Genomic DNA, 27,952 nt, shown 5'->3' on the forward strand with positions numbered 1-27,952 from the left:
ATTTTATACCATTAATGTTGTAGATTTCATGCTTTTAGATTCAACCTCCGCAATTTAGTGTGTGTGGGAACCCTGCGGGCATTCAGCTTTGCTCAGCTCTCATCTGATCTCACCAACACGCTGCATGGCCAAGCTTACAGGCTTAGCACACCTCAAGCCGTTCCTTTCATGGACTATTAAAGCAACAGAGAGTGAGTGTGCATTTATGGGGGTCAGACCATGCAAGCATGTGTGTGTGTGTGTGTTGGATCTGTCACGAAGCAGCTGGTGGAGCAAAGATCGGTTTCTTTATGTAGCACCCTTTATTGTATTTTGTGGGTCGGCGGTAAGAAGGCTGAACCAGATGCAGAATCATCCTATACATTAATATAACATGATCCCATACAGGAGAGTTTCAACACGCAAAAACTAAGAATAAATATATTCACAACTGCCTCTACTATTGGTAGGAGATGAAAGCATAAAAAGGTTTCTCCATAAAAGATAATAATCGATAGTTGACAGAAGTCTATCTTTTTTGTTGTCAAAAAATGCCTTTTTGTCCTTTTTTTTGTCCATTGTTTTTCATCCATTCAATTTTTCCTCTGAGAAATACTTCAAAATCAATACAATAACCCCTGTGCCTTTGTCCGATGAAAGAAAACGGGAAGCAGAGGTCCTTGTGGCCCCATTAAGAAACCCAAAAAGCATCCATTGCAACATTGTCCTTCAGTCGGCCTTTCCTATTTGTTTTTGCTAAAGAAAATAAAAAACAAAGAAAAAAACTATAGAAAATACAACCTCATTTGTTGTGTCCTTCCATCAATACATCATTTTGAAAAATAATTTCACACAACTAGTCAGGGATAGGTTTCTCGTCATAGCCATGTAGACAAAATCAACTGGAGAAACTAACAAAGTGAACTGGATGAGGTGAGGAAAATGAAGAGAACTGCATACAAATAACTCTGATGCTGACGGGGGATAATATTATTTTTGGCTCATCCAGGGAATGCAATTATTCAGCGGGTTGGATTGGTTTCATCTTAGTGGTCTTTCAGCCTCCAATCCATTGGTAGTCAAACCTCTTTGTTTAGATAAATAGATCTGTATTCATAGAAAAATAAGCATTGACCACGCTGCTGGCTGTCCGTAGCTAAGGCACTTGGCTGTTTTCAATGATTCCACTTCCTTATCCGGACCACTCTCTGTGTTCGTCCAGCTCCATCCTCACCTTACGGATGCCACAATTTATGACTTGCTGTTAGATGTGGCAAATAGATGACATGTTTCAACTCCACACATGTTTTTCATGCCCACTGCCTCCATCATCCCCGTGCTGTCCTCTGATAGATGCGGTGTATTGTGGAATGAAGAGAACCAAGCATCTGGTACTTTACAACTGTCCAGGAAATAATATTCCATATTTGCTTGAACTGCCTTCAGGCAGAGCTGTGGGATCAGATAATCCTCGCCAAATACCAACCTACTGTATATACCAGGGTAGGGGAAAATACAAACTGACCTTAGCTCGGTATCCAGGAATAAACATACTGTGTAGCGTAGTCCCTCTTCCTCACACAAAACCACGCCAATAACTGTACAGGAGTCATTGTTACGGAATGATTCATCTCCAGAGAGAGCTGGAGAGAAGGAGGAAGAGACGGAGGAGGAAGAAAAGGATAGTTAAAACTGATAGGAACGTTCCAGAACCTCCATGTAGTCCGGCGTGGTCCTCAGTCTTGCCCTCTGCTCTCCCGCCCCCTGCTCGCCCTGGCTGCTGTGGCCACCACCCACTGGGGTGCTCGCAGTGGTGACCACAAGTGTCTGTTCAGATCTTGGGTCCTGTTTTGAGTCCTGTGGATGCCGGTAGCGAGGTGGAGGCCTTGCATACCGGTCTGGCAGATCTCTAAACTCTGTGGTGGGCAGTCTGAAGAGGCAGTCCACGAGTTCAACCTTCGGGGTTGGGCCCTGGCTGTCAATTACTGTTGGGCAAAGGATACTGTTTCCATGGAGGCCAGCAAGTGGCCCCATGGCTCCCGTAACAGTGTTGATTGGAGATGACGACACCTCCAGAGCCCACTCCCTCTCCTTTTCCACCGCAGAACAGTATACGCCCTCACTCTTATTGGGAGCTACAAATGTCTGTTTTTGCTGCTGATGCTGTGGCCGCTGATTCACTGCAGCATCTGGCTCTTCTTTGTAGATGGGGTTGCTACACATGTGCGCGGGGGAAGTCGGGTTGCCTGCTTTAGATGCAGCCTGTGGGGGAAGGATGGTGTCATAGACATGGTTGTGTTCGGGCGCAGGTAGAGGGGGTGTCTCTGGGAGGCCATGATGATGGTGATGCGTCTGCTCAGTGAAGATCCCACACTCCATCTGGATGCCAGCCAAGTCTACTTCTCCCTGGCGACGAAATGGCAGCTTGTCCCTCCTCCTCAGGGCATAGGCGATTAGTGCCGCCACGGCAAAGAACGCAGAGACAAACAACACCAGCAGGCTGAGCACCAGCACCGACAGAGGGATTGAATCCTTCCCCGGAGGCATAAGAGGTCCCAGACCTGCTCCAGGGTAGCCAATTGAAACACCTCCATCGGCAGCTGTGGAGGTGAATGTCTGCTCCTCCTGTTTTTGGTCCTCTAAGGGTTCCAGCTCAGGGCAGAGCAGCTCCATGGAGAGCGAACGCAGGTCTATGCCTTTGGTCTTGTCTGGAGAATGACACACCACCTCTCCCACCACAACCACTGCACTGAGCCCCTCCAGCCAGCGCTTCAGTGGTGCTGAGTCACAGTTGCACTCCCATGGGTTCTGCTGCAGGTCCACCTGGAGAAACACACCACAGTGTATCATCAGTGTGTGGGCGCGTGGGAATTACAATAACACAATGCTAAATTTCACATCACTTTATGAAATTTTTAAAAAGGACAATGTGGTGACCTGATTTTATTCATTACTCACTAACCATAATAAGCAGTTTGCTACAATCCTACGTTCTGTTATTACTTTCTTTTTTACCTTCCCACACATCCTTTATATCAATGTTTTCTCAGCATTTACAATAAAAAACCTCCCTAAAGAATACCTCAAACACACAAATGATGAATGTATGGTATTGATAGTGTACCAGGGTTCTCACCAGGAATTTTTCTGTGCATTAGGGATTGCATGGAACGTGAGCGAGAGTCATCGGCGCAGAAAATTTTAAAATGTATACCTCTCTGAGGGTCAAATTTAGGGAAGTAAAGCTGAAGTTGGGTTTAGTTTTGTTGTTCTTTTTATCTTTGTTCCAGCCTTACTTTAAAGCTAAAAGTTATTTGTTGAATTGTGATGATGAATGTAGTTAGATAGTTACTCATGCTTGGTATACAGTATATACTGTATATATATATTAGAGCTGGGATAAATGATTATTTTTTAAATGATTAATCTCGCGATTATTTTTTTCGATGCATCGATTAATCTAACGAGTCATTTTTGCAGTTCGATTCGATTCGACTCGATTCTATTATCGATTAACTCCCCATTAATTGACTAAAAGTAATTCATACAAGTTGATTTACATATCTAAAATGAAAAAAAAACATGAATTCCTTAACACTGAAATATGTGTTTATTGCTCTTCAAGTCAAAATTCCAAAATAAAGTTCAAGTTAGAATACAAAAGTACAAAATAAGTCAGAAGTAGCATTAACATTTCTGCTGCTGCCGCTGATGTCACGGCGATTGTTTCCTCCTTGTCCCATTGACGCGCTGCCGTCCAGTCACACCCAAGATAAAAGACAAAGGTTACGGGGAACAGCTACCTTCGACGAACGAGTGTGTGCCTTCACTGCCTTGCACTTTTAAAATTTGGAGGAGCCACTCGCATTAGTTATTCTCCGGTGCCGCCATCTTTGTTTTGGTCTGACGACGCATTGGCGCGCACATTTTGTGTCGACGTATTTTTTGCGTCGACGTTACTGATTACGTCGACACGTTGTCCCGGCCCTAATATATCTGTACATATATATATATATATATATATATATGTCCTCCACTAATAAATACTCACACACACTGTATAGATAAGAAACAATATTTTATTCAAAAGACAGCTTCCAACACACGCTTTAGGTATTATGTGGGACCTGCAGTAATATTGGAACACACACACACGCGCGGAGGATGCACACATTTTACCGGGCTGAAATAAGAAGGCCCAAACCTGTCTGACCAGAATAAAGACGATGTCTCTTTAAGTCAGAACACGTTATAATCAGACGGTATTCACGTCCGTGCGCGCGCATGTAGAGTTATCCGTGAGCAGCTGCAGCTTCATGTGAGCTACACACAACGTCTGGTTGAAGCACACTGTTTATATTGGACAGTACTTACAGTTACCAAGTGGAGTAAGTACACAGGGCAGGCAGCATCGGGGGCAGGGGTCCTCTGGGTCCTAAGGTAAAGACAGGGGCATCCGAGCAGATCGCCTGTATTAAATAGACGGTGCGGCTGATGTATGTGTTTCTCGATGACGGTACCGATTAAAAAAGGTAAATAAACAACAGAAAATCCCCACTACATTGCTGAAAATGGAGCGTAGGGGGCGCCATTGCTCCATAGGGGTGCAAAATTACAACCCCCTACACTCAACAGCGCTGTCGAGAACCCTAATGTACAACAATGTGAAACATGGGTGAGTGGAGGCTATTTTTTATTTATTTATATTTAATACTCATTCAAACAACCCACAAATGCTCACTTCCCACACTGCTCCACAGTAGGCTGTAGGACAGTTTACAATAAAGACCACTCATAGGAGTGGGTATTCACCAACCTCACAGACTTGTTTGGTGTGTAAGATAACGACATCACTTCTGTCCTCAGCTCCCCCATGAGCTATAATCCAATAGGAAATACAGGTGGAATCCATTTTCTCATTGCCAGCTATTAATTAGGCGCTCAAAAACTAGATCAAATATTTACTTTGCCAAAATCAGGAAAATCTAAAGCAGATTAGGGATGGAAGGAAATCACTGTCTAGTATCTGACAACATGACTTGCTCTGTATGTTCTGCCATGACATTGAGAATAAATGCTGATATTCTCACCGTCACACATCCAACGTTCCTTCACTGTTGTCATGGTTGTTATGCTAATTTGCTAAAGCGGTCTTCGTGGGTTTTAGATAGAGATGAATATTTCTGCTGATGTTTCACCTGCAGAGGCTACCACAGTATGGGCACTATAGCAATCACTTTGCAACACTTGACACGCTTTTATCTTATTGCTTCCACCAAGGAGATAATATCATATAAAGTACTTTATAGAAGTCAGAGTAGTAGTAGTTAGTATACAAACTGTAGTTACAGTTAGCTGCCACTGCCAAGACATGCAAAGATTGATGGATGGATGGATGGATGGATGGATGGATCTGGTTCTGTTTTGATTTGACTCTCATAATTTGTTTCTTTTTGAACAACCAAAGGTAAAATATTTGTGGGTTTTTTTCTTGTCCAAGAAAAGAAAAAAAAAGCAAGAAAAAAGAGAAAGAAAAACAGAAAAGAAAAGAAGAAGAGAAAAAAAACACCAAAAAAAGAGAAAGAAGAAAAAAAGAAAGAAGAAGAAGAAAAGTACTCAACAAATTCTAACAATAATTTTAACCAAAGATAGACTGTACTCCATGAAAGATGTCTTAGAAAGCAGTGAGAGAGCGCAAACCTCTCTCATAGCAGTCCTAAATGTTAGATATGGGACATTTATCCGATTTATCCTTAAAATTTAATCACTTGTTCCTCATCCCATTTGGGATATTTCCTGAAAATTTCATCAGAATCTGTTGGTGGGGGGCCTTGGGGTTGGGGGTTGGGGTCGGTGGCGGGGTGCGCTGGGTCCTCGGCTCCTTGGTGCTTTCTCGGGTGTGTGTGGGGGGCGGTGGCTGCTTCTCAGCTTGGGTTCTTAGGGGTGTCTGGGGGGTTGCTCGGCCATGGGGGGTTGCCTGGGTTCCCTGGCCCCCGCTCTTTCTGCTAGCCTGGTTGGATCTTCGGGTCCGGGGCAGCGCTTGGGTTTGCAGTGGGGGTTTCTTGCACATACATCGGTCTACGATGCACTGACATGCCTTGGACTGTGGGATAAAACTCATAGTGGGCTTAACTTTAGACACGTTGATCCCAAATACGTGTTTTAGGTATTACCACTCACTCCTTCCCCCTGTCCACAGCCACCACCATTATAGCTAAGCTTCACCAGACTGGCTTGATTACACAACACAATAAGGACAATATGCAGAACTACAACTTCACATGGGTCAGTTTTTCTCATACCTACTGTTGCTGACAATTGTTCTCTGTTTGAGTAACACCACTTCACCAAGCCTTTTCAAACATTCCACACTACAAAATAAGTCATTAATATTTTTTTTAATAAAGAAAAGAGAGAGAGAAAAAAAAGTATGTATGATTCATGCTGATATCGGACCAATATCGGTATCGGCCAAATACGCATGGCTGCAATATGGGTATCATATCAGAAATGAAAAGTTGTATGGGGACATCCCTAGGCATTAGCAAATTTCATTGTAATGTTTCTAAAAAATGGGGGTACCGATACATTTGGAGCTACTGTATTTTTATAAATGTGGTTATACATTTGTTACAAAACTTTAAAATGTGAATGATCATTGTACAATAATCAGGATTACTGATCTAAATAACTGCCAATATCAGACAAAAAAATTAAAAAAAGCACTTGCAGTAGGTTTGCTCTTGCACTTATCTCTGTTTTTTACTGATGGGTATTTTTGCGATACACACAGCTGTGATTTTAACCAAAAGGCTTTCACTTGCTTTTCTGTGGCACACCTGGGTAATGAAGAGGCATGGCTGAACAAAGTGACAGTTTAAACAAAAAAACATATTCTTTTCTATCTTTCATTTGCATTTCTTACATCTGAAAACACATCTTGACGCAGTTTGTGTTGTCTATCCCTTTCTCTTGAGCGAGCATCTGTCCAACATACTGCATCCAACACTGTTAACAATTTATACGGCTGGTCACCTAGTGTGGGATTCGCTGTCAACCTGTCAATCAGACCTGTGCCGCGACAGAAAATTACCGATCTTCTGTTGGTCCGACAGCTGCTTGCCGCAGTACAAATATGGGGGTATGAGACAAGGATGTTTTTTTTGTTAACTGACTTCACTGACAAAGCCACAAGGAGGGTGTTAATTAATATTTTCATGGGAATCCTCTGGTTTCAATAGAAGATGTTTTAAACTGAATATGCTCTATTCAAGCTGCAGTAAAGCACATTTGCTCCAGTGGGTTTTTATCATTACGACCAAGATCAAAGATCAAGCAATAATTGTTGAAACTTTACTTAAGGGGTTTAAAAAGAAGTATACCATGGGAGACATTCAGTTAATCTCAGTGAGCTGTGTGTCTGTTAATTGATCACTGTGCCCAAACAGCATTATTCTGTCAGTCATTAGTATGGCTACGGTTAGTTCACACAAATATAGTCAGTAGAAGCAGGCTTGGCTCCAGTGCTGGGAGTTTGCCGTAGTCTCTGGTGATGAGACGCCCCTGAGCCCCCAGCTTGCCAAGCTTTCTACATACTGATGAATGCGCTCCATTGTCTTCTGAATAATACACAGAGTGAATATGAAAAGAGTCCATTTGAAGTAGAAAGTGCAGTAGATGCAGAAATTGTTTCTTCTCAGAACTATGCAGATTTGCTTTCCATTTCTATGTTAATAGGCGAGGTATTACACACTGACATCGCAAGTAAATGGACACCATTGATTTTACCTCCACTACAAAGGCTATTAGACATATTAAAACACTGATTACAATCCTGCAAACTGAAAGGGTGAATGACATATAAAGGTAAATGTAACACACGTGAAGTTATCCACAAGGATGTACAGTCTGAGAGTGCAACGTTTGATCAGATTCCTAAAGTGTATTCAAGATGATTTCCTCTTCTTCTCATTTGAGAAGATGTGATTTACTGTGTACTTGAGCTCCCCGATGTCTGCATTGTTGACTTCTATCTCTGATAGTGATTTCCCACAGCAACTTCAACAACCTCTCAGAGCATGAACTTGCACTTCCCGGCAATTTGTGTTTCATGAAAGTGAAAAGAAAGAGAGAGAGCAGCAGTAATAGTGTGGCGCGGGAGTTCCTGGTCCAGCGAGGCACTGTCAGAAATGAAAATGGCATCTGTGCCTGGATATGATTGCTGAACATCAGTACGACATGGTGCTGAAAGCCTTTGATCTTTGATTCGAAGGTTAGAATAACACTGACCTTTTAGTGTTGCTGTGCTTCTTTACCCTTTAACATGGAACACCTCTATGTCAAATGGAACTTATTTTATCTGTTATATTCAGAAAAATACTATTATAAACATCAATCATCCTTCATATTGCTTTTACTGTCTATCCTTTATAGTTGTTGAGTACTGGATTTATCTCTGTTTGCCATGGTACAACATGGACTGGTTGTCAGTCAACCATTGGGTTGACAGGCGGTCTATTCCCTTTTCAACCATTGTAGATTAAACTTGCTGTAATGGGATGTCAAAAACAATTTCAAAATTGCAGATTGAAGATAAAATCCAATTTACCTGCACATTATAATGACTAAACCCACTGTATATCAAAGGCGCTTTGCAGTCATGTGGTACTAATTACTGCATACAGTGTTATATCCATTCTTACACATAATTGGATAGAAGTGAATATTAACACTGCATTATGCTTATCTAAATGGTGGTAAAGCTCTGCTTTTCTAAAAGGCAACTCATCCTTCAGAGCAGTGAGTGATGGAGTGAAGCGGGTTTTATACTTGCTCAATGTGAAAACACCAAGAGGCTGTCTATTGCATAATTGTCTATCTTCCACGTTCAAATAAAAACATACCGTATTTGCATTTTCCAAACCAGGTGATGGTCAGAGAGTTCAAACACCGTCAGCCACAAGCTTTACTGCCCAGTTTTTATTTCTAAAATAATCTAAATGATGGTTTGAAAAGTGGAATCATGGTTAGTCAAAAAATAATTTAATATTACAAGATATGAGACTTTTTATGGATGGCAGCTATCCTCTATGTGCACTATCTTGATGAAGCTTGCAGTGTGCCGAAACCGATCAAAGCATACTTAAAGTTTCAGAAAAAGACACCATGGACAGGTCACCAATCTATTGCAGGGCTATCACAGAGAGATATGTGATCACACACACACGCACACACACACACATACACACAGAGATAATATCTACGGTCTTATTGTCCTGAGATAGCTAGGATCTGGTACATTACCCAACCACTCGAATCACAACAAAGCAGTGACGTGTGGTTAAGGGACAGCCTCCGCTGTCATAATGACAAGTGAAAGAAACAACATTGATTAAAATAAAAATAACAAAAGATGTTAATTATTCACTAATAGGGATGTAACGATTCACTCAACTCCCGATACGATTCGATTCACGATACTGGGTTCACGATACAAATCTCTCAAGATTTATTTTACAAAATGGGACTGTAGACAATTTTTTTTTTGGGAAAAAAACTAGAAAATACTATACTATTTTCCTTTTGTTTTTCATTGTCAAAAGTATCCCTTGATAAACAATTCAAAACAATGCAATTTAACTAAAAATAAATCTTGAATGAAATAAATAAAGGAATAATACAAATGAAAATGAAGCCTATTAATTTAAATTCTGGTTCTATGATAAACAATGCAAAACTGCATAATAGTTCTTTTTCTTTTTAAAAGTGCAACTGAAAATTTATTTTGTGCCTTAACAATTGGACTTTAAAAAAAAAAAAAACGTGATTGCACTGATTTACGTCATATTTGTTTGGACCAGCAGAGGGCGCTGGTAACACAGTGGTCGGTTGGCATGCAGATATCTTGCAGTGAAGAAGAGAAGCTATGCTAGCAGACAGAGCTAATAGAAAAACGTGACTTTTACAGATATTCAAGTAATATTACAGATATTCTTTAGTTGCTAAAGGGGCAATGAATCATTTATTAACATATTTAAGAGTAGAAGGCAGCCAGAAAGAAAGTATTAGCAGACTCCGCCCGCCGCCTACACTTGTGGATGGTTAAAAAAAGTACTGCGATTCAATTTTCAGAAAATCGATATCAACCGTGATACCTATGAATCGATTTTTAACTGCCTTACGATTAATCGTTACATCCCTATTCACTAACATGTACAACAACTTTAAATGGTGTAAAGAGTACTGATATATCCTACTCAATTAGAAGTACTGTTACTTGATTGTAATTGTATTCAAGTACAAGTACAAGTACAAGTAAGTCATACGTAAAATACTCACGTACAAGTAAAAAAGTAGCTCAATTAAATAGTACTCAAAGTAAAAGTGACTAGTTACTTTATCTTCCACAAAGGCATATGTAAAAAATAAATGGTATGTCAAAATGTGCAATTATTATTTTTTTAAATAAAATAACACCAATAAATTCAATTTGAAATAAATAAATTATCTGACTCTAAGTACTGTTACATTTATAAACTCTAAAACTGATAAAAAATAACCAGCATTCAATGCTGTTTTGGCGCCGTGCATTACAATTAATCTGTTTGGTTGGCTATGATGTGATGCATTTGATTGTTGTCTTCATTTTTTTGTGGTTTCACAATGTCTGTTGATCATTTTAAGACAAAAAATAATAATTTACTCAGTAACGTTGGATGTAGAAATGTAAAGTACAAGTAAAATGACTGATTTAGAAATACACTGAAAAAGTAGCGATAAAGGTAACGCAATTACAGTAACGTGAGTACTTGTAATTCAATATTTTCACCTCTGAATTTCAATCAGATGGTTTCTCCTTATCAAAATAATTTTAGTGATCAAAATTCAAAACATGAAATGTGTATTTCCTAAATTGGGCTGAGTGCTGATTGGTTGCACTTGGCAAGTCTTTTTTTTTCATGGTATAAATGAATTATTCTGTGTATATTTAGTGTTGTCGGTCTCCTGTTTTCCCTATATAGTACAGCAAATGCGGTTTTCACTCAAAAGTGAATGCAGCGTTTTTCTGTTTTAAAATTAAATCTGTTTGTGTGATATTTGGATATTTACGGGAAAACTATGGACGAGCGCTTCAGGTTTTAATCTCACCAGTCAGAGGGGACCCACAGACGGGAAGAAGAACTGGAGAATTGAAACGTTATTACATAAATAAATCAAAACCAAAAAAATGGATGTTTCGTAAAACATGCACATGATACGTGATTAAAGGAACCAGAGGTGGTGTAATGAATCTCAATGTGCTCCTTGTTTCTTGTCATCCACCACTCTGTATTTCTCTATTGTTTTTAAGTCAGTAAAACTACATAGCCCAACTGTTTATTTGTTATTTTGATTTGGTTTTAAAGGTCATGCAAATCAACTTTTTTGAGTTTTTAACCTTGTTACAACGTTAATTCCTTCAAAAACACCTGCATCTCTGAGAAATCCTCAATAATCCTGCTCTCTGAGTTGCTTCTCTGCCCTCTTCTGAAAAATGACACACAATGACGTCACGAGCATTCCGAACCATCCCCTCCAGGAAGTGCCTGCTGCTGGTGCCGCGCCTCCACAGTGAACATACACGCCCATTCTCTCTGGTGCTAGACGAGAATAATGCGAGAGGCCGAAGAACATCTGTTTGGATGGTTATTGTCCTTTCTTATCCAGTCTGCACAGGAAAAAGAAACAGACTTTTGTACCAAACGATAATGTCTGGTAACCAAAAATGCGTGTTTGACTGCGAAAGTCAAGAAAGAGTCCACTCGCTAGAAGTGGTTGGAATTTATCTCTGGGAGCACGCGACACACCATCCATTATCCATTAGTCTGTGACCGTCACTTTACAGAAGACTGCTTGGTGAACCTTGGCCAGTTCCAAAGTGGATTGTCCAGTAAACCTTCAAACTGGAGCGATTCCCACAATAAAACCCACTGAAGGAGAGGCCACAGCCGTAAGTAAAATAAACCTCTTAAATGTTAGCCATACTCACTTCTTTGTCTTTATATTTGAAATACATTCTCTGGAACTGTTGTCAAAGTTTTGTGGGCGTGCCTGTTGCCCATGCTGCCAGGGCTTGAGGGCTACGTCATGAAATGGGAGGCACTCACACGGGGAGAGGCGGCGCTCCGAGAATCCGTGTGTCTCAACTTCCGGGTTGAAAGAAAATAAGTCTTATTTCTTAATAATTATGTAAATATCACCCATATGTGGCTGTAGTTGATTTTGGAAGGTCTTAACATAGAATGATAAAGGACCTTTAAAACAAAATAACCAAAGAACGACGAGTACACAGATTTGAATGGATGAATGAATGATATCAGCTGATTCACATACAGTAACAAGGCCATCAAGTCTATCAAAAGCCTAACACAAAGAAAGACAAGGTGGATTTCACTAGCGATGCTCAAACACACACAATCCTTACACTGATGGTCCGTGTTGTTACTATTCTTATCTCGTCCTGTCTTCCTTTTGTTAAATCAATACTTACATGTTGGAATTTGAACCTTTCATATGTGAGACAGAGTTGGCCTCTTTTCTACTGTGCCTGATTATTTTTTTCTTCACTATAATACAAACCAATATTCCAGTGAAGAGGTAGATGAGAGGGTTATAACTGCTGTCATAAGTAGGCTCAATTATCTCATCTCTCATGTAACTCTATTCCTTTAATAGCACAGCCGCCACCTTCACATAACTGTCTGTTGAAGAAAGGTTTTAAGCAGCAACTAGCATACAATGATTAGCCAGGGCAGAAAGCAGGACTTCCATTTACCTCTGAGAGGATCTCCACTTATAAGACCTGCAGTGTCAGAGACTCCAGGAATTCATGCAATTTGCCAGGAAGAAGTCAGACTGTCTTGGATACTGAATGTACTTCTATATTACTAAATACAGCCAGGATAAAACTGCACCCTTTAGCTGTGTTAAAAAAAAAACATATACTTTTTGTTGATGCAACCACGAAGCACTTTTTTGAGGGACTAAAAAAGAACTGATAATTGGATTAAACAAAGCTCCCTGTAAATCCCATGTTTTTCTCAGCAATTCCTGTCAGACAATGGTTTTTCTACTGGATCAGTGGGGATGTGCTGACAATCCTTTCCTACAATGTATCACAATAAGGCCAACTACAGTTGTGCATCATTTTGGAGAAGATTCAGCAAAAGCCTCTCGTAACAGAAAAGTAAAGCTTAACATTATGGCCATCAATCCTCAGTGTTTGGACGTTCATATAACGAGACAAAATGGGCTAATTAAGTTCATGCGAAAAACTCAGTCATTACAGTAATGCACATCTCAGATTTTCTTTTTTAAAAAAAAGGCTTAACTCAGCAAGAATCAATGGGGAGATGCTGGTGTAGCCTGAGCCCTTAACGCATTAATACTGAAAGATCTACACAATATTGAGATGCTGCACTGCATAGCAAAGGTATGATCAAATACAAACAAGACTTGATATTAACTGAAGAGGCTTATCATTAAATTCAAGTCATAGACACTTTCACCATGCTGGATAGCAGCCCTCCAGGTCCAGCTCGGGCTACCTGATGCATAATATGTGACTGCAAAACTGAAGCAGAAAGATTTTTGTCACAATTATTTTTTATTTTGCTTTGCAACATACAATATAGTAGACAGGAACAAACAACAATGTGATAACCTGACAGCATACATCCAGGGAAAGACATTTACAGGGTTTTCTTACAGTACAGTATTGTGTGTGTGCGTGTGTCAGAAACAGGAGGGAAGGGATGAAGAAAGGAAAAAGTTATATTAACACATCTTCTGTCACAATTCTGAGAGCTACAATTTACACAAAATAGTCTATTTAACGTGTCTGTATGATCATTTCTTTTCTTTTTGTTGTTGTTGTTTGCTCATAAACTGTTTTGATCTTTAAAGGTTAACATTGTAATAACTGGGCCATTTCAATCACAGCCTGGTGCAGGACCATAATTATCTTTCAATAATTTCTAAAATAAACTTAAAGTACATTCAACATGACCTTTAACATCAAACCATTCTTAATCTTTTAAGATCAAATTTGATGTGCCACTGTTTGATGTGACCGACATGTTTACTTGCTGCTCAGGGGTGTAATAACTCTGCCGTCCATTTTTGTATGCACTGTGAGATTTCAGTTAGATCGAACCAAATAGTCTCCAATCATCCCATTGTCTCTGTTAAATCAATTTAATGTGCATTTTAATGCCGCTTTTCCGATTACATTAGATTAAAATTGGCTTGTTAATTACTTATGTTGGTTTATCATTTGGCTTAAGGGCATTGGAAAATATCCAGACCAGCTTAGGTTGTTAGTTTTAAAATCAAGCCAAACTAAAAATGTAAGTGAACAGCTAAGCTTATTGGTGCCCTTAGTGCAAGGGTCACCAACACGGTGCCCGGGGGCACCAGGTAGCCCTCATGCACCATGTGAGGGGCCCTCAGGGGCTCTAGTCCCCAATGAGCTCAATCTAAAATCTGATTTACTTTCTAGGAGTCAAACTCACAAAGATAAATACAGATGACAGATGTTATTAGTACTTAGTAGAGTTTTTATCTTTAATTGATATTTTCACTGAAACACTGGGACAAATGTTTTTAAGTGTTGGTGTATGGTGGTATGTTATATATAATATGATGTATTTTCAAAAACGCAAGGTGCACTTTCGTAAAATATGACACAATTGTTCAATTTTACATGTTTCACGATTAGTTAAGTTGTTTGTAGTGGCTAGTAGAATAGGAACATCTATAAAAATGAAACTGAGAAAATGAGAAATAAAGTGTTTCATGTTGAAACCGCAGCATTTTCTACCTTTTTAACTCTAATTAAAGTGAAACCGTGAAGTCTTAGTAATTAAGAACTGGTATGAAGTAGCAACAGTTTCAGAAATGTTGGTGACCAAGTGGTAATTCATAACTTGATTGTTGTAAATATCTAAATCATATTTGTAAATTTGTATTATTTTTGTAAATATATGTATCATATTTGTATAGAATTTGTATATTATTATTATTATTATTATTATTATTATTATTATTATTATTATTATTATTATCTATTCTACTTTATTTTTTACTACTGTAATGTGTGTGTATCTGATCCCTATTTGTTATAGTCTTTTACTTAATTATACACTTATTTAACATTCATTCTTTCTTTCGTCTTTGTTAACGTTTTTATTCTTTTATTTGTGATTTTTTTTTTTTCTTTGGCTGTAACATATGCAATTTCCCCCTGGGATTAATAAAGGAATTCTGATTCTGATTCTGATTTAAATGTCTGAAATACATTTTTGAAAGCCAAACAAAAGAAAAGATTATAGTTGAACATGTTACACGCACGTGGGTACGTATGTGATGATGGGTGCATCGCAGTCATGGAGAGGAAAACTGCATCTCACTATGAGGCCAGTGACGATTCATCCTCTACCAATCAGCTAATGTGAGACATGGCCGCGAGCAACTTTGTTTCATTACATCTGACAATGTCGAGAGAGGGATGCTCTGATACACAACATGTACTTTGTAATTACTGAGAGACATATGTATCCCTAAACTGACGCCATATTCACAGCATCCCCCTCTGATGCTGAGTCACAAGCTTGATTTTGTACATTTGCTGTCTTTGGTTTCAGGCTCAGTTGCTCTTATGTAGCTTTTACATTTCAGGTTGAAACACATTACACACACTACCAGAGCAATTTTAATCTTCTCTCTAATGTCTCGCTAATGTTTTTGTTTGGGATTTTTAAATGGCGCTGACATCTGGGAGGTATTTATCATAACAGCGTATGTACAGTAAATGGGTGTAACTGTATAATCCGCTTCTTGATAGTGACAGTGACTCTAAGCTATACATGCTGCTGTTTTACGGGTATAATAACAGGCTGTTTTTCACAGCGGTTGTGCGCTAAGCCCTGCTTCCATCTGCATTAGCCTTTGATTTTACTCTGGCTCCAAAAACACACGCCAGCCCCCCAGAAATCCCACTTCTCAAGCTTCGAACAGTCGGGCAGTAAGTCAACAGGTGATATCATTGTCACTGCTTTTTCTGCAGTCCATGGGCAGCGCTAATGTGGCTTTGTCAGAGTAATAACAAGCCAAGCAAATGAATGAATTCAATTACTGTGGCACAGAGTTTAGGCAGTACAATGGGTTAGTGCTGAGCTTTTTGAATATGGACCACTGTGTTCCACCATTCAGTAACAGCTTTAAGCTTTTGGACGTCAGGGGTGTATGGGAGCACGAAAAAAAATGTAATTCACTTTGATTTCCTTCATCCAGCTCCATAAACCACTGACTTTCTTTCCCTGAGCAAACATTTAGAAACAGTCCACAAGCTGCCAGCCTCACGCCTGCCGCAGAGAATGTGGAATTTTTCATCAAGCAAAAAAACAAGGAAATTTACAAAGACATTCAGACTAATCTACACCCACCTTTCCTGGTTTTACTCGGGCTTTCTAAGAAAAGCGATACACTAAATACGCTGAGGTGAGAGGAGGCAGAGAAGGCAAAAAACGCCATCCTTTAATACTTAACATCTCAGGGCTTTGTGTACAGAAGCGTGAAGACGACTAACAAAAAAAAAAAACCCCAGCAAATTTAACAGTTTTACTTTACACAATCCATTAACTGAAAGGTGCATTAATTACAAACATGCACAAAAAAATGGAGGGGTTCTGCTTTTCTACAGTTCAGCTTCTGATTTATTAAGGCCACTTATGCAAATCAAGTCAATTGCAATTTTCCCAATTTGAATACCTGAGCTGCAACAGTCTCATGTGCCGCCAAAGAGCTCCCAAAACAACAGGACGCAGATAACAGTGTAAGCTGCAGCTGTGGCAGAGACCTGGGGCCTGGTGTGCTAACACATGCTTGGAAAACGTGGGAAATTACATAGAAATAAATCTAGAAACTGGTGCACTCACAAAATCACATCGAGACGTATCAATCTTTGCGTATACAGATAAATGCACACACATTTCCTTGGTAAAGGCGACTCAGTGTGGAATAGAGCGCACATGTTGGAGTATACCCAATGTTTTTGGAAGGAGCGAGGAGAAACCACTCCATAAAAAAACTATCTATATGTCAAAAGCAACAAATATGAGAAAACCTTTTATTTGCCATCTCATTTAACTTTACTCATGTTTAAGGCAAGGCAAGGCGAATTTATTTGTATAGCGCATTTCATACACAAGGCAACTCAATGTGCTTTACATGATAAAACATTCAATTGTTTAAAATCAATAAGAATATTTAAAATTATCAGTAAAATCAATTAAAATCATCAACAAACACATTACATCAACAACAGTTTAAGTAACATTTGAATGTTTTAAATTAGACAATGAGAGACACCACTTAGTGTACAAATTAGGGCTGGGTAAAAAAAATGATTAATCAAATTTGTAGGTAACAATGTTTTTTATTTTGCAAATTCGAGTTATTCACACTATGCTAAGATGCTAAGGGAAGAGTTTTTTTGTTTTTTTTTTAAATTGTAATGTTATATGTTATATAATATATAGTTATCTGATTTCTTAATCAGAAAATTTAAGCTACTGTGAAGGCGCTGTTGCACTTTTGCTTAAACCTGGGTTAAAGCTTGAACTTGTTGAGTGACAGAGCCTCATTTACTTTTTATTTTGGGATTGTTTTATGCATTTTAACTCTTGAGGACAATCACAGCAATAAAGTTGCACTTTTGACAATATATCTGATGTCTGCAGTAATTTTTAAGTGCATTAAAAGAAAAATAGAATCGAAAACTCAAATTTTTCTTTAAAAAAATTTTTTTTTTAGGCAAAATCGTTCAGCTCTAGTACAAATATCCATACACATTTCCACATTCAATTCCCTTTTGTTAGATTACATCATGATCTGAACATTGGCATGGAAAAGGGATTTTAAATATAATACACAACTTTAGTACACAAAGCTCCTGGAGTTCAGGAACTCTCTGCAGTTTAGGAAGCAACTTAGTCATTAAAAACATCTGTATTTAGTCTGTCTCAAACTGTGGAAAAACATCATTTTACCAACTCATTCATTCTGCCATTGTCATTGTCTGAAATTAATTATGTACATTTTTGTTTAGTGAATCAATGCTGGTGAACCAATTCAATAATCTCCATTTTCCACCCTGCTGCCTTTGCTCACAACTAAATGTAAATCATTTAACCCACGTTCACTAAAAGCTCCATGCTAGCTTTGTGACTCATTTCAAAGACAAATTTGTTTAAAATAAATCATAATTAAAAAGCACCACAAGCATCCAGTAAAGTTGGAAACCACACGTTCAAAAAATAACAACTTTACACCAACCTGCACCAGCCCGGTGAGATGCTCCAGCACACCCTCCACTGGAAGATGCACAAGACGATTGTCTCTCAGGTTTAGACGAGCCAGATTCACTCTGGAGAAGACATTTAATGGGAGGTCCCTTAGCAGGTTGGCATTGAGAAACAGCAGCTGAAGGGAGGGCATTGAATCAAAGGTGCCGGTGTCGACCTCGTGGATTTCATTGTATTCGAAATAAAGATACCTGAAGACAGGAGAAGAGAGACACAATTATCATGAAAAAAACAAAGATTTTCCATCCATCAATCTACAGACAGGCGCAGGCGTGTCTCACCCGTGGAGGATGTGGGGGATGCGACACTCGCACTTTCATAAAAACTAAAATTCATCCCCCTCACTTTTTACTTAGGGATTCATTGTTGAAAACATATTGGTCCAGTTAGATTGACTGAATGGTCATCAAGCCAATGACAGCCAACCAAGAAGGTAAATTAACAGCGATGTGTAATTAAAGTGACAAAAAAGAGTAACAGGTGGCAAGAAAAGAGTGAAAAGTGACTAAAATAGGCCAAAAGCAGTCAAAAGAGGCAAAAAAAGTGACAAAAAAGAGGAAAAAAGTGGTATATAATGGCAAAAGGTAGCTTAAAAGAGCAAAATGTGGCAAACAATAGTAAAAAAAAGTGCAAAAATGTGGAACAAAAAGAGGCAACATTTAGGGAAAAAGGAAAGAAATGCATATGTTGGGCAAAAGGTAGCTTATTGGAATGAAAAGTGGCAAAAATTGTTTAAAAAAATTGACAAAAAATGGATAAAAGTGTCAAAAAAAACTTATATTTATTGGCAAAAAGAAGTTCAAATCTGAAAAAAGAAAAAAGGGGCAAAAATGCTAGAAAGGAAGTTGCAAAATGGCCAAAGGTTTTCTGGGGGAATAATAATTAAAATTAAGAAGAGTATCACTGACTTAATTACAGCTTTGTCATTGTTTTAATAAATTAATTTAATAAACTAAATTCAGAGATGACGGTTGCCCTACCCTTAGAACACCCTCACCTGTCTCTCACCTGTGGTCAATGGAGGAACTCCAGTTAATCTCAAGTAAAAGTCATTTAAACTTCAAAACACTTCAATGTTTTTTTAAATATATATTCAGTACAGTTGATTTCTAAAGTAATTGCTCTTTGAACCACAGTCTAATGGTATATTTCTCTCCTTCACTCCAGAATTACAATAGCTTGAATTTAAATTCATGTTACAGAGTCATAACAGAAATCTAATCTTCTCATTCGCAGCTTATAGCCTATAAACTGATCCATATCACACTGTAATTTTACGCTGATGACTGCTCTCATCGGCCTCCCTGATTAGCATGGAAACATCATACTTTCAAAATCCTTGAATGCCTTTTTTAGGGAATAACTTCTGTTCAGAAACTTTCCCATGCAAGCCCGTCATCCAATATGCTGTGAGTGCGACAAATTACTTGTCCACCTATTTCTGTCATTAAGTCTTTAACAAAGGCAAACTAGAGGTTAAGAGGTGGGAATTTTGAATGTCCAGAGAGGATCTTTATTATTGACGAAGAGTCAGACTGATGGTTCTGTAGGTGTGCTGAACCTTGTCTTGAAATACTGGTGCAGTCGTGCTGAAAAGCACTTTGCTGAATGCTAAATGATCCCTTGATTCTGAAATCACATGGTCAATGTCCCGTCCTCTCTAATAACTTTGCTAAACAAATTACAGTGGTGTGACTGTCAGTGTTGCAAATATCATGTAAAAACCCATTTTTGATTAAAGTTCAATATAGAGAAAGACACTGGCTGAGACTTCTGTTTTTATTTATTTTTTAAAGCTGACACTGCCCCCACTGCGGGGCATGATACAAACTGTGGGTCTTCGTAGACTAGAAAAAGAAACATGATGGAACAGGTTGCATACAGAACTTTGACCATTTCATATTTTATCTTAAAGATAAATTAATTCAATCACATCAACAGCCACACATCCACAATTATAAGTATGAGGTTTTGTATATAGTATAGAGATGAAAGCGTCTGCTAAATGAAAGTAAATTGTAAAATCGTTCGTAAAACTAACCTTGAAACCAATCTTACAGCGAAAACAAGTATTTATTATGAGTGCTTTTTCAAATCAAAATCTCCTGCATCTCCTTTTTTAATCAACTTCTCCATATGGAAGCAAAAAAAAACCCATTAATGTTAATGTTTTCACTGAGACCAAGCTCACACCTTAACTGGAGCATGCTATCAGACATGTCACTCCTGGAGGAGAATGGGCACCTTTCATTTTATTCACACTGACATACTGGTAATAAAAATGTTCTGCCTTGTGCTGCTGCTCTAACGGTAAATTTAATTTGCACACACTGAAACTTAAATACCTGAGCTGACATGTGATTTCAGTTTATGAATCCGTCTGACATGCAGTGAAAGGAATGTGTTCAAATCCATGTAAGTGATTTTAAAATTAAAAAAAAAAAAAAAAAAAACACCCTACCTTATATTCTGCAGCCCTAGAAACATGTGTGGGCTTAGTCTTTCCAGATTGTTCCCATTTAGGTAGAGGCTTCTCAGGCTTGTCAGGCTAGAAAAAGCTCCCTCCTGAAGATAGGAGATGCGGTTGTTACCCAAGTGAAGCAGGTCAAGGCTAGAGAAATTCCAGAAGTCTGTGCGGTAGATCCTTTGGATTAGGTTCCCGCTCAGGTAGAGCTTGCGGCCGTTCAGAGGCCGCGGCGTTAGCTGGGAGACATTGTAGAAACCACTCTCTTTACAATTAACAGTCAAGCCCAGGTCAGTGATGTGAAGGTTGCAAGTGCAGCCAAGGGGACAGATAATTGGGATAGGTGGTCGTGTTTGGTAGCCAGCCACCGGAGGATTCTGGTTGGGCATCAGACTGCGGGGTGTGGGCGGCGTTCGGGAAGGTCTCGGCCTTTTCGTCGGCCTTGGGTGGCGCTCCTTATCTTTACGCTCAGTTGAGGAAGAGGATGATGAAGGCGAGGAAGTATGAGTGTTCTGTCTGGAGCCGTGCACCATAGAAGAAGGCTTTGTTGGCCTGACCCGTCCAGGATTGGAGTTGGGTTTAGAGTTTGGACGCAAATGATGAGGTTGTGATCCGGGTGAAGAACCACCTCCCTCTCCTTGTACCTCCTTGTCAGGCAGGCCGGCACACAGCTCCTTGCGTGGGATTTCCCTCAGGTCTTTACCGTGAAGGTGGAAGGGATATTCACAGGTGACATCTCCAACTACAGCTGTGTATGGGATCTGACCCAGCCACTGCTGCAGCTGCACTGCCTCACAGCCACAGTTCCATGGATTCTCCTCCAGCTGCAGCTCCATCAGGGAGCGACCGACATACTCCAGAGTCCCTGCATATGCCAGGCTCTTCAGTCGATTTCCCCGCAGGTCCAGATGAGTCAGAGACACAGATCTGGTGGAAAACAACAGAGGGATAGTTAGCTGGGAGAGATGAAAGGACATTATAATACTAAGAGAAATGTTTCACTCATTCAACTTCTGTAAAATGTGCTTTTTATTGGGGGATTAATTCGTCTTTTCATTTTGTGAGACTGTATGCTATTGAAATATTAATTCTGCAGCACAGAGTGACTAATTGTGCCCGACGCGAATAATTCTGCATATCAGTCCCAGAATAATTCAAAGGCTTTGTCATCAAATAGACAGAAGTACCTGAAAAGATGAGCAGGCAAAACGGGGATCAGGTTGTCATTAAGTATGAGAACTCGAAGCTTGTAGAGGAACCTCAGAGCACCGCTGTCGATTCGTTTGATCACATTATAGTCAGCCTGCAGGTAGAAAATAAACAAAGAGATTGAACATGTAATTGATTTAAATGTGATTTGAACAGAAGGTGTAAGCAGTCTTCTTCAAAAGCACAAAAAAAAAATGGCCTACTCTACTAGGCCAGTGGACACTTTTGTTGATCCCCCCACCTTTATTGTTGGCCAGAAAAAATGCTTCAGACAATACTGGGACCATTAAAGCTGTGTTTTTTTATGCATTAATGTGCCAACTTGAATAGCATTGAGGGTTTTTAGTGGCCCATAAAGCTGTGTCTTTGCTATTTGTGCCTGTAACAACTTTTATCGGTATACAGAAGCTCAATAAAATCTTGGCATGTCTTGGGAATCCAGTAACTTGCTTGAAATTAGTTGTTATGTTTCCGTTGTAGAGTGTGCTTTGAGTTTTTCTCAAGGATGTCCATCTCTATCTCACCTGAAGGTATTCCAGAGCCTCCAATCCAGCAAAGGTGTCGTTCCTGAAGACCTCCAGCTTGTTCTCGTGCAGATACAGTCGCCTGAGTTTGGCCAACCCGTTGAAAGCTCCCACTCGGATGTCCTGGAGTGCATTGTTTCCAAGGTTTATCGACATCGCGTTGCCAAGGTGCTGAAACCCGTTGCTATAGAGACGCCTTAGAGAGTTTCTCTGGAGGTTGAGTTTGAAAGGGCGGACCCATGACTGTGACACCTGAGTGATTAATTAGAGTTCTGATTAGTTATCTTATTAATTACATGAATTTAGCTGTTGGAAACACCAAGAAGCCAAATTGGAGAGAGGAAATGAGACTCAGAGATACTAGATTTAATGAGGTAAACGACAGCAGTTTGTGTGCAGCCAGAGAGATGAAGAATAAACCGCATACGTACCTGGCTGGCATTAGTGAAGCCCCGGCCATCGCAGTGCACGTGCAGCACGCCTTCTTTGACCTCGCACGTGCACGGCTCAAAGCACGGCTCATCCACTTCTTCCTCAGAGTTGTCAACCAGAGGGGTGTGTGTAGAGGTGGGGGTCGGGGTGGGGGTGTGCGATGCCCAGGACAGACACACACACCCCAGGGTCACGGCCAGAGTGACCCACTGCATCTTCTCCTTCTCAGCTCAACAGCCAGAGGCTGCAGCCTGGCATTGGTCCTTCACCGCACTACACGGCAAGGCGGAGCGCAGGCATACACACATCCAGACAGAAACACACAAACGCACAGTTAAAAGAGGGCAAACAGCCAGGCAGGCAGCAGCAAAAGTCAGCTCAAGATGAATCAGAACGATGATACATCAGAAGCATACTGAAGCAGTCACAGAATAAATGTTAAATCAGGGACTGTTGCGCTCCAAGTATTACATTACAGAGAAACAATGATATAAAAGGCAACGGCAGGTCACGGTATGCCATGTTATAAGGTGAATGATGAAACATGTACTACGGCTTGGGTGAAACTAGTAATAAAGTACAAAGCTTTTACATAAGGATTACAATGATTTAAAAACAAGAAGATTAAAGCTGCTACCTCTGATCATTTTTTGTATTGATGAATCCCTAGTGTATGCCTCATAGATCAATAATTGTAAGAAAAAAAACATTTAAAAGGTTGAAACTGCAACTTGAAAGTAGGGCTGGGTGGTAAGGACCAAAACTAATATCTCATTAATTTTTCTGGGAAAAAAAAAAAATGAAAATGGCAATATGTGATGTTAGTCTCCATATTTTTAATACTAAAAAAGTCAGACCAGAAAGGCAATTCTGGGTTACATTTTCTGAAGCAAAATGCCACATGGGCACATTTATTAACAAACAGCTGCACAGTATGTGCCACTTTTGTTTTTTTCTCCTATAAGGGACAGCACGTGTGAGTGAGTTACGGTCTGAGTAGATGTGGGTTAGGATGCATTCAGAAATCAGTCTAACTGTGCTTTACATGCTGTTTTGAGAAGCAGTAATAGCAGCGACTCCTAAAAGGAGTATTTTAATTCAAAATAAGCTATTGCAAAAATATACCGATATAGGCAATATTGTAATTTTCTATATTGCCAAAATAGAAAACTTGATATATCTTTAATCTCAATATATTGCCCAGGCGTACATGAAAGTAAGTTTTTATCTTCCCCGTAAACATTCAAATTGTAGCCATTTTCATGCACTGCATTGTGGGATGTGGAGTTGTGACGACGCGTATATAAAAGTGTTTTTGCTGTTTAAAAAAAACCAAAATTTCTAGCTGTAATTTCCAATCATTTTCTTTTCTTTTTGGAGTAAATGATGCTTGATTCATTGAACCATGAGGCATACACTGTGATTTTATGAAATATAATTTTTTTTAGCAGTTTTAACAATTTCTCTCCCAAAACAATGTCACCTTTTGACAGAAAAATTAGACAGTGCACGACATAGGCACAGAAGTGGGCCGTTCACCTGTGATTCACATTTCATCCTTTTCATAACAGCTTTTCGGACATGTTGGGGGGGCGTGATGAATTAATTCATCCGTACTCTCAAATGCCCTGTGAAGCTTAAATGTCACGCATGTGTTGTTTTAATGTATGCACTATGATTATGTGTTGATGTAAATCAGATTCACAATGCCTCCGTCTAATGAAGTGCTCCATTTGATAGGAGGAATGGCAATCAGAGACGTGAAGGATTAGATGCACAATAGCCTATGTTATCAATCAGCAAAATAGGTTATCAACAGCCTTCCAGTTCTGTCATAATCATTATGGTGATAATAACAGTGGAGTGAAAGTATGGCTGCGGATCAAAAACTCTTCGGCACAATCAAAAGTGCTGATGTGACGGCAGCAGGGGGACGAGCAGCAGCATGGACTGATGACGATAAATGTGATGCTGATGATCCGAGCAGCATGGCAATATCAACAGAATGAGAGTTTAGGAGAGAAACATGCACACACACACACACACACACACACACACAAAAAAAAAAACAAGGAAGATGAAAATGAGTGGAGAAACTGATGAGGGTGTGAGTCTTGCATGGGGATATCTCCTCTCAGGTCTTAATGAGATTTAAATTGGATAAAGCATCTCGATCTGTTCCTACACTGTTGAACACTGCCATGTGGAATGCAATAATGATCATGATGGTATGGTAGCTGTAATCATATAGCAATAATCTAGCATCAGCGAGTTAGACAAGGAGGCAGCGGTGAAAACATCACCGCCCGAGAGAGGAAGAGCAATCACAGAGATGATTATGACGACAAGAGATGAAGAGAGAAGTGGAAGCGAGAGGAGGAGGAGGAGGAGGAGAAGAAGAAGAAGCACAAATAAATAGGAGGTAAAGGAATGGAGCACGGATAAAGGAAGAGGAATGGGCAGGGAGTGGGTACAAAGGGAGAGGAAATGGGTGAGGTGGGAGAAAGCATTGGGATTGCGTAAGCAGTAAGAAGTCAGTCAAGGCTGCCACTCAGGATGAGAGCTCACAGTAAAACAGCTGAAATATGATATTGATTACATCAAAGCCCTCCTCTGCCCTGCACACGATGTACACTCGCCTCATAGAGAACAGAGCTGGAGCCAAGTGTGTGCGTGTGTGTGTGTGTGTGTGTGTGTGGAGTGTACTTTGGAAACAATCCCAAAGGTCAAACCTTACCTAAAACAGTGTACTTTTGTATCCTGCCATCGCTCTACGATGACTATGTGCTTTGATAACAAACTGTTTAAATGCTGGGATACACACACACACACACACACACACACACACACACAATAAGATCATAGTTAAAGCGAGTTTCATTTCGTCTCCTTTTTGAATAGTATCTTAGGTTGAGGTTTCGTTATTATTCTTCAAAGGAACCATCAAAATCCTCTGACAAAGACTGCCAGTTGACAGTCGAAACATGTTGGGAGAGGAAAAAATTCCTGAAAAACCTTGTCTGTATAAACGAAACCTCAACCTAACAGACAATAAGATCGTGCTAAAAAAAAAAAAAAGAAAAAAGAGCCAAACATTTCCCAGGGTTGGATGAGGATTGTGCAGAGCAGTGAAATCTAGGCCAACATGCTCAATAGTGTTTTGACAAATTGGAAAACAATGTAAAAATACAACCCATTCAGTCAGATTCCCAGTTGGTCTTCGTTTTGGATCCAAGAGAGACATTGTTTATTATTGGGCCTGAAGCCCCCCCGCCCCCCAAAAGGAGGAGATCAATACCCAGTCCAGATAGACCACTGGGATCCCTCCTGTTAAACTCTGCTTTGGTGGACGTCCATAATCTCCTTAATGAGAAGAAACACAGTCAACACTCCAGTGCACTCGTCAGCAGTCAGCTTGGCTCTGCATCATTAAGGTATAGCAGGAACAGGAAGGACCAACATGTCTTGTGGACCACGTCCATGCTGTGTCTGTCCTCCTGTCCCTCTGTCCAGGCCTGGCACAGGTGTGGCATCCTTTATAGTCCCTGAGTTTCCCTCTGATCTCTCCTCCAGACTCGCTCACTGACGCAAGCGGACTAGAGATGACGGTCACTGCCTATTCTTCACCGTATTATTCATGTCACATAATTCCAGTGTCTACCTCCCTGTCCTCTCTGTCAGTCAGGAAACACACGCACGCACACACACACACACACACACACACACCAAGCTTTCACACAGTCTTTTTTTTTTTTTTTTTACATGGGCCCCTGCACTGTGAAGAAGGCATAGGCAAGCAGCAGCATCACTGATCAAATGTATTGGAAAGCTCACAGCCCTCAGAGAGAATCAATTAACACTACTGCACACACACACACACACACACACACACACACACACACACACACACATAGTCTTAACTGTTTAAAGCAACAACAAGCAGCACACTCATTAGAAGAAAAAAAGAAAGACACCATTAAAACATTTACCAGGCTATGTATGAAAATCCTTGGCAGAGTAACGCAGTCCAATTCCGCTCCTCATTGTGCGTCTCCACCAGCAGCCTCTCTCATCCACACAGCGACGCTCAGCAGAGCAAGGATGCGGGAAATACTCACTCAGTCCGCGGCCAAAGAATTAGGGAACGACCGAGAAAACACTTTAGAGGCTGGCTGCCGACATGTCGTTCACATTCAGCCGCACTCCTCTCTCTCTCCTCCTGTAGCGGATGGGGAGGGAGGGGGACCAGAGCAAGAAGAAGGGGGGGGGACGTGATAAGACTGCAATGAGGCAGTGGATGGAGAGAGAGAGAGAGAGAGAGAGAGAGAGAGAGAGAGAGAGAGAGAGACTTTAGGATGCAGGTCCGTTTCTCCAGCGCAGGCCCGCGGAAGCTGCGGCACCGCACCGTCAAACAGGAGGGCAACGCTATGCTGCGCAATGATGAAGAGTCTCCTCTCTCCATCTCAAACACCAGAGGAAGGAAAAGTGCGGGAATTTGATAACCTGTGAGTTTAGGAGCCGCTTTAATCCCTGTCCTGCAGGGTTGAAGATTGTAAAGATGCACATGCTAAAATAACAGCAACTTTTTACAACATTTAGCAACATTTAACGTTTTACCAGATTTTAAATTTGTGATATTTTTTTTCTGTTAAAAATGTAATGTCATTGTTAAATATTAAATCTAAATGTCAATAAAATCTTAAATCTAAATGTTAAATCTAAATCTAAATGTTAAATCATATATTTTGCTGATATGCGAATTCACTGTTAAGATTTAGCATTTAACATTTAGATTTAACATTTAGATTTAGATTTAACATTTAGATTTTGATTTAATATCTAGATTTAACGTTTAGATTTAGATTTAACGTTTAACATTTTTGATTTAAATTTTGATTTAACATCTAGATTTAACATTTAGATTTAGATTTAACGTTTAA

General features: G+C 39.8%; 1 protein-coding gene across 1 annotated transcript; it reads right to left on the reverse strand.

Annotated features, from left to right (window-relative positions):
- Positions 1 to 279: 279 nt before the first annotated feature.
- On the reverse strand, positions 280 to 27,431 carry LOC114456626 (SLIT and NTRK-like protein 3). Its single transcript, XM_028438515.1, has 7 exons — positions 27,002 to 27,431; positions 23,012 to 23,285; positions 22,581 to 22,832; positions 22,035 to 22,150; positions 20,845 to 21,774; positions 18,355 to 18,574; positions 280 to 2,802 (listed from the first exon to the last, which is right to left on the reverse strand). Exons 2-7 carry the CDS (start codon positions 23,225 to 23,227, stop codon positions 1,666 to 1,668), a joined length of 2,871 nt encoding a protein of 956 aa, XP_028294316.1. The 5' UTR covers positions 23,228 to 23,285; positions 27,002 to 27,431; the 3' UTR covers positions 280 to 1,665.
- Between the last annotated feature and the right edge of the window lie 521 nt (positions 27,432 to 27,952).

The sequence above is a fragment of the Gouania willdenowi genome, chromosome 22, assembly GCF_900634775.1.
Source record: "Gouania willdenowi chromosome 22, fGouWil2.1, whole genome shotgun sequence".
NCBI classification, from domain to species: Eukaryota; Metazoa; Chordata; class Actinopteri; order Blenniiformes; family Gobiesocidae; genus Gouania; species Gouania willdenowi.

Coding starts and splice junctions, on each gene's coding strand:
- LOC114456626 (XM_028438515.1), bottom strand. CDS start 23,227: ATGCAGTGGGTCACTCTGGCCGTGACCCTGGGGTGTGTGTGTCTGTCC. Junction 22,833..23,011: donor GCTTCACTAATGCCAGCCAG/GTACGTATGCGG, acceptor TTAATCACTCAG/GTGTCACAGTCATGGGTCCG. Junction 2,803..18,354: donor ATCTCACCGGGCTGGTGCAG/GTTGGTGTAAAG, acceptor GTGTTTCTCCAG/GTGGACCTGCAGCAGAACCC.